This window comes from Camelus bactrianus, chromosome 23 (assembly GCF_048773025.1).
Source record: "Camelus bactrianus isolate YW-2024 breed Bactrian camel chromosome 23, ASM4877302v1, whole genome shotgun sequence".
Lineage (NCBI taxonomy): Eukaryota > Metazoa > Chordata > Mammalia > Artiodactyla > Camelidae > Camelus > Camelus bactrianus.
The window spans coordinates 1,156,143-1,169,024 of NC_133561.1; the positions used below are offsets into that span (position 1 = coordinate 1,156,143).

General features: G+C 63.4%; 1 protein-coding gene across 5 annotated transcripts in view; it reads right to left on the bottom strand.

Annotated features, from left to right (window-relative positions):
* The window catches only part of IGFN1 (immunoglobulin like and fibronectin type III domain containing 1), a 30,956-nt gene that overhangs the window by 6,608 nt on the left and 11,466 nt on the right, over positions 1 to 12,882 (bottom strand). For all 5 annotated transcript variants that reach the window (XM_074351533.1, XM_074351532.1, XM_074351536.1 and 2 more), the window contains 8 exons: positions 12,610 to 12,882; positions 5,348 to 11,935; positions 4,736 to 4,860; positions 3,915 to 4,056; positions 3,274 to 3,573; positions 2,424 to 2,723; positions 1,739 to 1,912; positions 836 to 964 (listed from right to left, as the gene is read on the bottom strand). In XM_074351533.1, the coding sequence (XP_074207634.1) occupies positions 836 to 964; positions 1,739 to 1,912; positions 2,424 to 2,723; positions 3,274 to 3,573; positions 3,915 to 4,056; positions 4,736 to 4,860; positions 5,348 to 11,935; positions 12,610 to 12,882 (8,031 nt within the window). The remainder of the gene's footprint in view (positions 1 to 835; positions 965 to 1,738; positions 1,913 to 2,423; positions 2,724 to 3,273; positions 3,574 to 3,914; positions 4,057 to 4,735; positions 4,861 to 5,347; positions 11,936 to 12,609) is intronic.

Below are 12,882 nucleotides of genomic sequence, written 5' to 3' on the forward strand. Positions count from 1 at the left end.
CTGCCCGGCCCCCAGGCCCCCGGGTCTCTCCAGGGCCCACGGCCTCTTCCCCAGGGCCTGGCTGACATGGGAGGACACCCCCAGGCTGGTTCATGAGGCCCAGGAATGGGCTGCATCCCCACCCCTGAGTGACTGGCTGGTCACTCAGGCAGAGAGGAGGGGTGCACGGAGCCCCATTTGCCTTGGAGGGAGGCTTTGATAGGTGTGTTTGTGGAAAGGTATTCTCTGCTCACATTTGGGAAATTTGGATCAAACAAAATTGGGGAGGTTTCTTTACTGTAGGACCTGTCAGGGCCGTGTTGACCGCGGACCTCCTCTGCTGTCCCTGCTGCCCTCGCCACACCTGCGGTGCCTCTGGGTGCCTGGTGTTCCCCAGACAATGGGCAGGGCGGTGCTGCTCTAAACCAGAAGTTCCTGAAGGATTCACCTGGGTCTCGGCACGATGCCAGCCCCCGGCAGGTGACGAGCAGTCACTCCGTGGACACAGAATGGGTGGTGAGGCTCTCCCATGACACCCCTCCCCGTGGGGTGACGACCTCTCACTGGGGTGAGTGGATGCTCCCAGGACTGGGACCGAGTGAGTGGAGTCATCTAGGGAGGGGCGCTTGGAATTCCCACTGTGGGGCCCCCGGCCTGTCTGATCTCAGTGTAGCGGCTGAAACCTCCCCGGGCCCCTAAGCTATGCTGCAGGGCCCTTCCACATTTACCTCGCAGCCCTCCTGACGCTTCCTCAGGGACTGGTCCTGGCCGGGGGCCTCCCGTCCCCTCCCACTGGCTTAGAGCTGTCCCCGGCTCACACCACCACCGCCCTCTCCTGGGTGGGCGCTCCACTCACTCATGGGGTCCCGAGCGAAGACGGCCTCTGATGGGGGCCCAGGCTGTCCGAGGCCAGAGGGAGCCACGGCCGTGACCCGGAACTCGTACTGACAGCCCTGCCGCAGGTCCGCCACCGTCCACTTCTTCTCTGTGGAAGGAGCACCACGTCAGTCCCGCCCTGGTGGGGCCGGCGTGGCTCTGTTCTCTGCGCGGGGAGAGGGCTGCCACCCAGGGTCTCAGGGCTGGGATCCCTGTCTGGCTCTGCCACGGACTTGCTGGGATGTCTCGGGCAAGCGCCTTAATCCCTCTGGCTCTCTCTGCCCTAGAGCTGTTGGAAGAGCGCCCCCAGTCCCCTTCCCTCTTTGCGGAGATGTGAGGCCATGAGAGGCCCCGCCCGGCGCCCGCCCAGCCTGCCCGGCGCCCGAGCCCCTTCTTTCTCCTGCTAACCTGGACTTGGGCTTTTCTGAGTTTGTTCTGGTCTCAGAAGGTGGTTCCTTGGGATCTACATAGTGGCGCAGGGACACCCCCCTCCCCTAGTGTATGGACAAGGAAGCTCAGATTAGGCAGAAGAGGGAGCTGCCCGGGGTGGAGGAGAGGGTCCAGGGGTTCCCTGGCTTCCATCCTGGGACTGTGTTAAACCAGGGTCTCCCACCCCCGCTGTCACTGACATTCTTGTGCGGGGAGAGGCGGGGGTTGCCGCCCCCCGTGTTGGGGGATGGGCCACTGCATCCCGGCCCCTTCACATGAGAGGCCACCCCCATCTTTCTGGTCTTCGGTCAGCCCAGAATTGCTGCACACTGCTGAATGCCCCCGGGGCGCATCAGCGCAGGCGAGACCCCTGTACTAGAGTGATCTGGCTCATGCTTTCAGGGGGACCCGAGCCGCAGTCCAGGGAGGCCCTGGAGGCCGGGGTGAGGCTCACCAGGCACCGGTTGCTGGTTCACGGCCGTCCAGGTGTTACTTCCCTTCTTGCGTTTCTCGATGAGGTAGCCCAGGATGTGGGAGCTGCCTGGGCCCCGCGGCGCCGTCCACGACAGTGTGATGCTCTGGCTGGAGGCTGACAGGATGGCCGGTGGGGACGGGGGCCCGGGAAGAGCTGGGGGCAGAGAAGGTGCTGGTCGGCCTGAGGCTGGGTGAGGCGCCAGCTCCCAGGGAGGTCCTGGGGAGGAGCGGGCCGGCTACACACGGTCCCTTCCTGGGCAGTGTCAGGGGCCTGAGCCGGCCTGCAGTTTGGGGGCAGGAGTGACAGAAACAGGGAAGCACGTGGCCAGGGGTCTAGGGCCCACCCTGAGGTCCCTCAGCCCGGTCCCCTAGGAGACACTCCAGCCGGGGTCATCTGCTGGAGGATGATGCCAGGCCCGCCCAGGGTCCTGAGAGAGTGGCTCCGCTGGTCCGCCGCCACCCCACGGAGCCACAGCCGGGAGGAGGCCCCACGCGTCAGGCCGGCTGCTCCGGCCGCCGGGGCCCGGTGGGGCTGGGGTAAGGCGTCTCACGGTGCCCTCCGACGGGCGGCCTCGAGTCGCGCAGCCTCTCGGCAGACCAGCCTGGCCTCCGGGCACCGTGGGGGGCCCCGCAGTGCCCTTGCCCCGGTCCCAGCCTGTGCTCACCCTCGGGAGCCACCAGCACCTCCTTGGACTGCAGGGCCTCCCCGGGCCCCTCCGCCGTCACAGCCCGCACGCGGAAGGTGTACTTCTTGCCCTGCTCCGCGTGGGTGTCCGTGAATGTGGTGCTGTCTGCTGGGGTCTCGCCCAGCTTCAGCCAAGTGCTCCGGCCGGCCTGCTGCCTCTCCACCACGTAGTGCTCTAGGGCCTGGCCCCCGTCGTCCCTTGGGGGCTGCCAGCGGAGGCAGACGCCAGCCCCGTGGCAATCTTGTACTTCCAGGGGGCCCTGCGGGGGCTGGGGCTTGTCTGGGGACCCCCGAGAGGAGGAGAAAGAGATGGGGTCAGAGGAGCCACAGAGAAGCAATGCTTGACTCCCCCATCAGTGGACGAGCCTGCCCGGGGGTAGAGGCCTAGATGGGCATTACCTAGAAGCGACCCTGGTCTCCACCGCTGACTCATGCCCCGCTTCTCCAGCCAGGGTGGGGTTGATGAGGAATACACCAGCCCCGAGCCCAGGCCCACCACACAGGCAGTCCCCTCTGGCCACAGGCAGCCCCACCTCACTGGCTTAGCTCAGGGCTGGGTCCCACCACCCACCCCGGTGACCGCCCCAGGGCCTGGTGTGTTAGCTGCAGGGAAATCTCCCCGTGGCAGGAGCCTGGCCCTTTATCTATCTAAACTACCTCTTCCTACCCAGTCTGGAGAGAGGCGGGGAGGCAGGGATATGTCTGGATCTTAAACAGCATGCAGGTGAGGGTCAGAGCCAGGGACCGCCCCCCATCCAGGGCCTGCCTCACTGCTGGGGAGGGCTTGGCCCGGGCTGGGAATGGGGCTAGAAACGGGGTTGGGCTGGCACCTAGGACTTGCAGGGTGAGCTCGGCCTGCACAGAGCCGCCCTCGCTCCTCAGCGTCACGCTGTACTGGCCTCGGTCCTTCCTGTCGGCGCTGGGGAGGCACAGCCGTGTGAAGCTGTCCCCCACGACCACCTGGGCCCCTCTGCTGCCGCCGCCTGCCACCTCAGCCCCGTCCTTCCTCCAGGTGGCCTGAACCGGGAGGCGGCTCTGGAAGGGGACCTTCATGGTCGCTGGCTTCCCCGCCTTGACCACCAGTGGCTCCCTCAGCTTCTCTGTCACATCTGGAGCGATGATCGGGGGGCCTGGCAAGAGGACGGGGCACGAGAGTCGGAGACGGCTGGCAGCGGGTGCCTGGGGGTGGGGATGGAGGGGCCCAGAGGAGGAAGCCCCCTCCCCACCTCATGAGGACTGACAAGGGTAGCCCAGGGGCTTCGTCTGCAGCAGGAGGGGCCAGGGCTGGGCCTTCCCGAGGACGCGCAGACGACGGGTGGGCAGCGTTCGGGCTGCTTTTAAAACCACCCCCTCAGACTGAGGGTGCCATCTGACACGGGCTGCAGGCCTAAGACACACTCAGGGTTTAGAAGTGGAGGATGTTGCCTGGCAAAGAGGCCACCTGGCAGGACAGGGCAGGGCTTGGCCTTACCGCGGACGGTCAGTGTGGCCTCACTCTGCTGGTTGCCGGCCACGAAGGAGTACCTCCCGGCCTGGGTCCCCTGCACGTGGGCGATGAGGAGCCTGTGCGCGAGCCCATCCTGCTCAAAGATGACTCCGTCCTGGGTGCTGAGCTGTTACAAGGACACAGAGGAGCTGGTCATCCCACCCCGTCCAGCTGCTCCTGCCACCAGCCTGGGCCTTTACTGATGCAATTGAGGGAAAGGACTGACCGCTCATCATGTGTCAGGCTGGTGCCAACCACCACCCCCCTGGCCTGTGTTCAGTGCCTCATTAATGGTTCCAGTGACCTGATGAAGCAGGTACTCTGAGTCGACCCATTTCACAGATGGGGAAACCAGAGGCCATGTCAGTGGTTAATGGCCGAGCTGGGGTCAGCCAGGTCCAGCTGTGCTCTGAAGCACTGTGATGTACACCCTCCTGAGATGACGACTAGAAGGGGGCTGCTCAGAGAGAGAAGAGCCCGTCTGGCTGGGCTGAGAAGATGGCATTTGTACAGGACCTTGAAGGACAGGTAGAGCTCAGTGGGGGCTGGGACAGGAAGGCAGTTTGGATGGTAGAGGGTGGGCAAGGGGTGTGTTTAAGGAGGAGTGAGTGGGGTACCCACCCATTTTAAAATCCACTTTTTATTTTAAGCACACCAAGTTGTTGGCTATTTAAGCTTCTCCCCGAGTAGGTGTGTTGGTACAACAAGGAATGAAAGCTCTTGGTTGCAAAGCCCCTCCCCTCCCCTCCCCTCCTCTGCTTCACCATCCCAGCCCGCAAACTGGTCCGTGAAGCCGGGGGCAGTACCTTGACACCATCCTTAAACCAGGCTCCAGGCCCCAGGTCACGGGTGAGGGTGCAGGAGAGCACGGCGTCCTCCCCCTGCTGCACCTCCGTGTCAGCCAGGCCCTGGGAGAAGTGGCCTGCGGTGCCTGGGGAGACACAGGGGAGAGTCGGGGCCAGGTACTCAGGGATTCCCCATGGCCCAGCCTCCTAGGCCACGGCCTGTGCAGCACCCTGGGAGGCCATATGTCCTGCCACCTGGGCTCAGCCAGTGCCAGCAGGGCCAGACCGCCCATTTTTCTCTGCAGGGCCTAGGCTGGTACTGGAGATCTGGGGTGCAAGGTAAGTGACGGGCCTTGGAGTCACACAGAGGGAAGTCTGGGTAACCCTCGGAGAGTTAGTTCAACAACTCAGTGCTTTGGACATAGGGTATCAAGACAGACAGACACCCAGGAGGGCGTTGAGCCCCGCAGCCGGGATCCCACCTGCACAGGAGGAAGAGGCTGCTTCCTAAATTGGGAAATGAGCACTGGCAATGGGAAGCACTGATGGGGGCAAACTCCTGGGGCTGGAGGAAGGTTAGGGACCGGCCCAGGCACCCCAGTGTCCAGAGAGTGTCCCTGGAGCGACACCTACCTTGAGCCTCCTCGGAGAAACCACCAGCGCCAGGCTTGTGTCTGGATCTGGGACTGCGGGCGGCATCGCTTCTCTGGCCATGGGCGTCCAATCCGCCCTCTTTGCCGCCTCTCCTGCTGCCAGCATGGCTCGGGGGCTCCCCCGGGCACCCCACGTCCTCTCCTCCAGGCAGCTGCTCCAGGCCTCTCGTTGCTGGTCCAACCTCGACCCTCGACCACGTCTGAGTCCTACTCCTGAATGGGCCGGGCCTCCTTTCTGGCCCACCAGACTCCTCTGCTCCGTGGCCCTCGTGCTCCTTTAGGGCACCTGGACCTTGGGCTCTGTCATCCTCAGCCTCCAGGGATGCCTGCCCCACTAGGGACCCCCTTCCTCCCCTCTGTCCTTTTTCCAGCTGCGAGCCAGGCCCCTGGATCCCCCCTGATCTGTCTGCAGAGTCTTTTCTGCCAAGGAGACCACCTAGGCCCTCCCTGGCTCCCTGGCGCCCCAGACTCCCAGGCTTCTGAGTGGGGTCATTCTCCCCCTCCGCAGAAGCCCCCCTTCTTGGGACACCTGCGTCCCCTGGGCCGCTAGCCCTGCCCCGTCCCAGACCAGAAGCTTTGCCATCCAGAAACCCTGGGCTTTGCCCACCCCAGCCCCCAGAACCCTCAGGCCCTTCACGGGACCCCCCAAAAGTGGCATCTTCCTCTTGCCGGGAGCTTGAAACCCTGGAGCCTGGGGGCCCACCCCTGGCACCCGTGCTGCCTTGGCCAGACCCCTGGTCTTCCCAGCCTGGGCCCCAAGAGTCGCTGATCCCACGCCCATCAGCAGACCCTAGCATTGATTCGCCCATTTTCCTGGGCATCTGGCCGCTGTCTAGACCCTGGCCTGCACCTGCTGAGCCCCCCCACCCTGCCCCAAACCTCCTGCCTCCCAGGGGTGTGGTCTCAAGACCCTGAGGTGCCAACCCACCCTGGCCAGTTGCTGGACCCCCGTCTGCTGCCCCTGGCCCTGCTTCCCAGAAGTCAGGGTCACGCTGGGATTCCAGAGCAGCGGTCCCTGCCCAGGTCTTGCCCTGCACTGCCCCCGGACCATCAGGAAACCCAGAAGCTCCCACACCCCTTGCACGGCCTGCAGCCCTGCCCTTCTCACTGGGAGCCTCTCTGTTCCCAGGGGACTCTCGGAGCCCAGAGCCCTTCTGCCGCCCTCTGATGCCTGACTGTCCCTCAGAGCCAATAGCCCCCAGCGCCTCAGGGCTGCCCGAGGAGCCAGAGGCCCCCAAGCCACTCACAGAGCCCTGCCCATCTAAAAGAGCCTGTGGTCCTCCGTGAGTGCCCTGCATCCCCAGGCCCTTGGGGCCGTCCCCCTGTGCTGTGCCATCAGCGGTGTCCACTGTTCCAGCCTTCCTGGAGCCCAGCCCAGCACCTGCCCCTCCCATAAGCTCCGTCCCACTGCCCCTCTCTGGACCATCCTTGGGGCCTGTGCCACCATAAGACCCCTCCGATGCTGACCAGTATCCTGGCTGGTGCCCCCTGGGTTCTTGACCTCTGGGTCCACCCTCATGTCCCATTCCAGCCAGTGAGTCTGTTACTCCAAACCTCCCTGAACCATCTCTGCAGCCCATCTCACCCCCTGGGCCTTTCCCCCCAGATCCTCTCGAGTCTCCCCTATAACCTCCTTTACTCCCTGACCCTATTCCTCTAAGACCCCCTGATCCATCCCTGTAACCTGCCTCACCCCCTGCCCCTATGTCCCCAGAACCCCCTAAACCATCTCTGTAACCAGCCTCACCCCCTGACCCTATTCCTCTAAGACCCCCCGAACCACCCTTATACCCTGCCTCACCCCCTAACCCCACTTCCCCAGAACCCCCTAAACCATCCCTGTAACCAGCCTCACCCCCTGACCCCATTCCTCTAAGACCCCCTGAACCATCCTTATACCCTGCCTCACCCCCTAACCCCACTTCCCCAGAACCCCCTAAACCATCCCTGTAACCAGCCTCACCCCCTGACCCATCCTTATACCCTGCCTCACCCCCTGACCCCACTTCCCCAGAACCCCCTAAACCATCCCTGTAACCAGCCTCACCCCCTGACCCCATTCCTCTAGGACCCCCCGAACCACACTTATACCCTGCCTCACCCCCTAACCCCACTTCCCCAGAACCCCCTAAACCATCCCTGTAACCAGCCTCACCCCCTGACCCCACTTCCCCAGAACCCCCTAAACCATCCCTGTAACCAGCCTCACCCCCTGACCCCATTTCTCTAGGACCCCCCGAACCACCCTTATACCCTGCCTCACCCCCTAACCCCACTTCCCCAGAACCCCCTAAACCATCCCTGTAACCAGCCTCACCCCTTGACCCCATTCCTCTAAGACCCCCCGAAACACCCTTATACCCTGCCTCACCCCCTAACCCCACTTCCCCAGAACCCCCTAAACCATCCCTGTAACCAGCCTCACTCCCTGACCCCACTTCCCCAGAACCCCCTAAACCATCCCTGTAACCAGCCTCACCCCCTGACCCCATTCCTCTAGGACCCCCCGAACCACCCTTATACCCTGCCTCACCCCCTAACCCCACTTCCCCAGAACCCCCTAAACCATCCCTGTAACCAGCCTCACCCCCTGACCCCACTTCCCCAGAACCCCCTAAACCATCCCTGTAACCAGCCTCACCCCCTGACCCCATTCCTCTAAGACCCCCCGAACCACCCTTATACCCTGCCTCACCCCCTAACCCCACTTCCCCAGAACCCCCTAAACCATCCCTGTAACCAGCCTCACCCCCTGACCCCACTTCCCCAGAACCCCCTAAACCATCCCTGTAACCAGCCTCACCCCCTGACCCCATTCCTCTAGGACCCCCCAAACCACCCTTATACCCTGCCTCACCCCCTAACCCCACTTCCCCAGAACCCCCTAAACCATCCCTGTAACCAGCCTCATCCCCTGACCCCACTTCCCCAGAACCCCCTAAACCATCCCTGTAACCAGCCTCACCCCCTGACCCCATTCCTCTAAGACCCCCCGAACCACCCTTATACCCTGCCTCACCCCCTAACCCCACTTCCCCAGAACCCCCTAAACCATCCCTGTAACCAGCCTCACCCCTTGACCCCATTCCTCTAAGACCCCCCGAACCACCCTTATACCCTGCCTCACCCCCTAACCCCACTTCCCCAGAACCCCCTAAACCATCCCTGTAACCAGCCTCACCCCCTGACCCCACTTCCCCAGAACCCCCTAAACCATCCCTGTAACCAGCCTCACACCCTGACCGCATTCCTCTAAGACCCCCTGAACCATCCTTATACCCTGCCTCACCCCCTAACCCCACTTCCCCAGAACCCCCTAAACCATCCCTGTAACCAGCCTCACCCCCTGACCCCATTCCTCTAAGACCCCCCGAACCACCCTTATACCCTGCCTCACCCCCTAACCCCACTTCCCCAGAACCCCCTAAGCCATCCCTGTAACCAGCCTCACCCCTTGACCCCATTCCTCTAAGACCCCCCGAACCACCCTTATACCCTGCCTCACCCCCTAACCCCACTTCCCCAGAACCCCCTAAACCATCCCTGTAACCAGCCTCACCCCCTGACCCCACTTCCCCAGAACCCCCTAAACCATCCCTGTAACCAGCCTCACCCCCTGACCCCATTCCTCTAAGACCCCCCGAACCACCCTTATACCCTGCCTCACCCCCTAACCCCACTTCCCCAGAACCCCCTAAACCATCCCTGTAACCAGCCTCACCCCCTGACCCCACTTCCCCAGAACCCCCTAAACCATCCCTGTAACCAGCCTCACCCCCTGACCCCACTTCCCCAGAACCCCCTAAACCATCCCTGTAACCAGCCTCACCCCTTGACCCCATTCCTCTAAGACCCCCCGAACCACCCTTATACCCTGCCTCACCCCCTAACCCCACTTCCCCAGAACCCCCTAAACCATCCCTGTAACCAGCCTCACCCCCTGACCCCACTTCCCCAGAACCCCCTAAACCATCCCTGTAACCAGCCTCACCCCTTGACCCCATTCCTCTAAGACCCCCCGAACCACCCTTATACCCTGCCTCACCCCCTAACCCCACTTCCCCAGAACCCCCTAAACCATCCCTGTAACCAGCCTCACCCCCTGACCCCACTTCCCCAGAACCCCCTAAACCATCCCTGTAACCAGCCTCTCCCCTTGACCCCATTCCTCTAAGACCCCCCGAACCACCCTTATACCCTGCCTCACCCCCTAACCCCACTTCCCCAGAACCCCCTAAACCATCCCTGTAACCAGCCTCACCCCCTGACCCCACTTCCCCAGAACCCCCTAAACCATCCCTGTAACCAGCCTCACCCCTTGACCCCATTCCTCTAAGACCCCCCGAACCACCCTTATACCCTGCCTCACCCCCTAACCCCACTTCCCCAGAACCCCCTAAACCATCCCTGTAACCAGCCTCACCCCCTGACCCCACTTCCCCAGAACCCCCTAAACCATCCCTGTAACCAGCCTCACCCCCTGACCCCATTCCTCTAAGACACCCCGAACCACCCGTATACCCTGCCTCACCCCCTAACCCCACTTCCCCAGAACCCCCTAAACCATCCCTGTAACCAGCCTCACCCCCTGACCCCACTTCCCCAGAACCCCCTAAACCATCCCTGTAACCAGCCTCACCCCCTGATCCCATTCCTCTAAGACCCCCCGAACCACCCTTATACCCTGCCTCACCCCCTAACCCCACTTCCCCAGAACCCCCTAAACCATCCCTGTAACCAGCCTCACCCCCTGACCCCATCCCTCTGAGACCCCCCGAACCATCTCTAAAGCCTGCTTCACTGCTTGGCTCCCTCCCCTCAGGCCCAAGACCCCTTGACCTTCCTCCATAAGCTGTTTCGCCTCCTATTTGCTGAGGTCCTGGAATTCCTGATCCATCCCCATAACCCAGCACTTTGCCTGACCCAGAAGCCCCCCAGCTCTCGGAAGGCGTCCCAGCGTGAGAAGCCAGTGCCTTGGGGAGCCTGGCATCGTCCCGGTAGCCAGAGCCCGCTCTAGAGGCCCCGTCCCCATCACTCACTCTACCTGCTGTGCTCAGAGGCCCTGGGCCCCCAGGGCCGTCTTTGTGGCCTCCTTCTCTGGAGGCTCCGAGGCCCCCATGATCTGCATCCCGACTCCAAGGCCGTCCTCTTCTAGAGCCCCCTGGTTCAGCTCCTGCATGCCCATGGCCCTCCCCAGCAGTCCCCACAGTGACAGGGGACCCGAGGCCACCTCTACCCACAGAGCCTGCTGTCCCGGGACTCCCCAGACCACCATCGGGACGATGCCCTCGCACAGGGCCGGTGTCCCCACCGCCTCCGGATACAGCCCTGGCCCCTGCACGCAGCCCTGCTTCACCCTCCGGCCCTCCGTCAGGGCCACCTGAGCCACTCTGGAGACTGGAAAGTCCCTCAGACCCGCTTCTGCCAGGACCGTAACCATCCTGGTTTCCAGGCCACATTCCTCCGAGCACCAGCGACCCATGCCTGTAACCAGAGCCCTTGTCAGATTCTGTCCCTCCAGGCGCCCCGGAGGCCACTTGCCAACCAGCAGGACCAGATCCCACTCCTCCTGGCCCCCCTGAGCCATCACCAGCTGTCCAGGCTTGAGAATGCTGGGGGCTTCTAGAATCTTCCCCAGCCTCACCAGAGGCCCCTGCCGTCTCCCGGCCTGCCCTTCCCCTGAGCCCCTGTAGGCCCATTTCCCAGCCCTTGGGAGCCCCTGGGCCCCCAGCACCTGCCTCCTGCAGTGAGCCCTCCCAGCCACTGCCTCCAGCTTCCCCCAGGCCAGTCCCGCTGCCCCAGGCTGCCCTCGAGGCTCCTCTGCCCACTTTCCCGCTCAGACTACCCCTTCCCTCCATCTCATCCAGGCTGTCCCCCTGCAGAATCCTCTCCGTCCCTTCCCCTCCTGACCAAGACCCCAAGGGATCAGCCTGGGATCCCCGCAGGGCCTGCGCTCCCATCCCAGGTCCCAGCTGAGCGCCCCAGGGCCGCTCTAGGCCATGCCCATCCAGTCGGCTCCCATGGTCCTGTCTGGGCTCCTTCCCTTCCCCGCTGTGCCCCTGTCCTCCCACCTGAGGATGCCCAGACCCTGCCTCCCAGCTTTCCGCCATGCCAGCATATCTGTCCCCTTCTCTGTCTCTGCTAGCATCTTGCTGCTGCCCTTCCGGGAGGCCCAGCCCTGATCCCAGGCCCTCCCTCTGCAGACGGGGAGCCCCTGGAAGGCTCCCGGCCCCACCTTCCTCTCTATGGAGCTGATCTTCCCTAAGAGGAGTGACTCTGCCCTCTTCTTCCAGGAAGCCCTCTCTTGCCTGCCCAGGGCCCCAGGCTGAGTCAGCTGCCTCCTCGACCTCCATCAGGGAGAAGCCGTGCCCACCCAGGCCACCTCTGTCTGGGCTGGCTGTGCGCCCGGACGCCAGCCTGGGTGCCTGGAGGGAGACCCCCATGGGGTCGTGCTCTCTGGGTCTCCCCTCCTCGCCTCGGACGCTCCTGGAATCTTCTGGGGTCTGGGCTCCCTGTGCCTGCAGCTGGCGGTCAGCGCTTGCGGCCAGAAGGCTTTTATCCTTCCCAGCTTTGGTGAGAGGTCAGCGCCCCCAGAGAGAGACAAGAGAAAATACCTGTTAAGTCAGGCCAAGGCACCTCTGGCCTTGTGTGACCCTCGGTTTCCCCGGGAGAGAAGCAAGCTGTCTCTGGAGGTGGCCAGACTGCGCCAGCTCCTTGGTGGGTGAAGCCCACCACCACTGCCCTTGTCCTGAACCTGCAGTTCACCCCACCCCCCGCCAGGTGGTTGGTGAGGGCTTAAGGAGAAAATACAGAAACCAAAAGTCATTTGCAACAAGCAATTGCATGGTTTTTAAAAATCAGCTTGCCCCACTGCCTGGCTTACAAATGTCCAACTGATTTATAGTTTCCTGGGGTCACCTTGAACCGAGAACCCTAGGAGTGTAAGTTTTCTTCGGCCTGACCCGGGGTTTCCCATCCATCCTGGACCTGGGCACTGTCCCACGCCCCCCGGAGTAATCTGAGGCCCGGTGGCACGGACACGCTGTGCAGGGGTGGGCTGGCCGTGAGGAGCCGGCACTGCAGTGGGACAGGATTAGATCCAAGGAGCCTTCCTTGCTCTCTGAGAGTGAAGGAGTCACCAAATCAAGGGACTGACAACAGAAGCCGCCGCCCTGGCCTTCCTCCACCCTCCGCAGCCCCGAGGCCTGGCCTTGGCAGAGAAGGCCACGGCGGCCTGCTCACCTTCAACCACCAGCCAGGCGCTGGAGGCGTGGAGCTTGGTGCCCAGGGAATAGAGGCCCATGTCTGCGAAGCGGGCGCCTCTCACCACCAGCCGGTGGGTCAGGCCATCAGAGGACACGAACACCTCGTACTTGTCACTGAGCCGGAGCGGCCGGTGCTGGAAACTCCAGGCGGCGCTGGGGCAGGGGCTGGAGAGCGTGCACTCGAAGACCGCATCCCCGTGCTCCTCACAGCGGGCGTCCGCCAGCGGAACCACCACTCTGAGGGGGATGT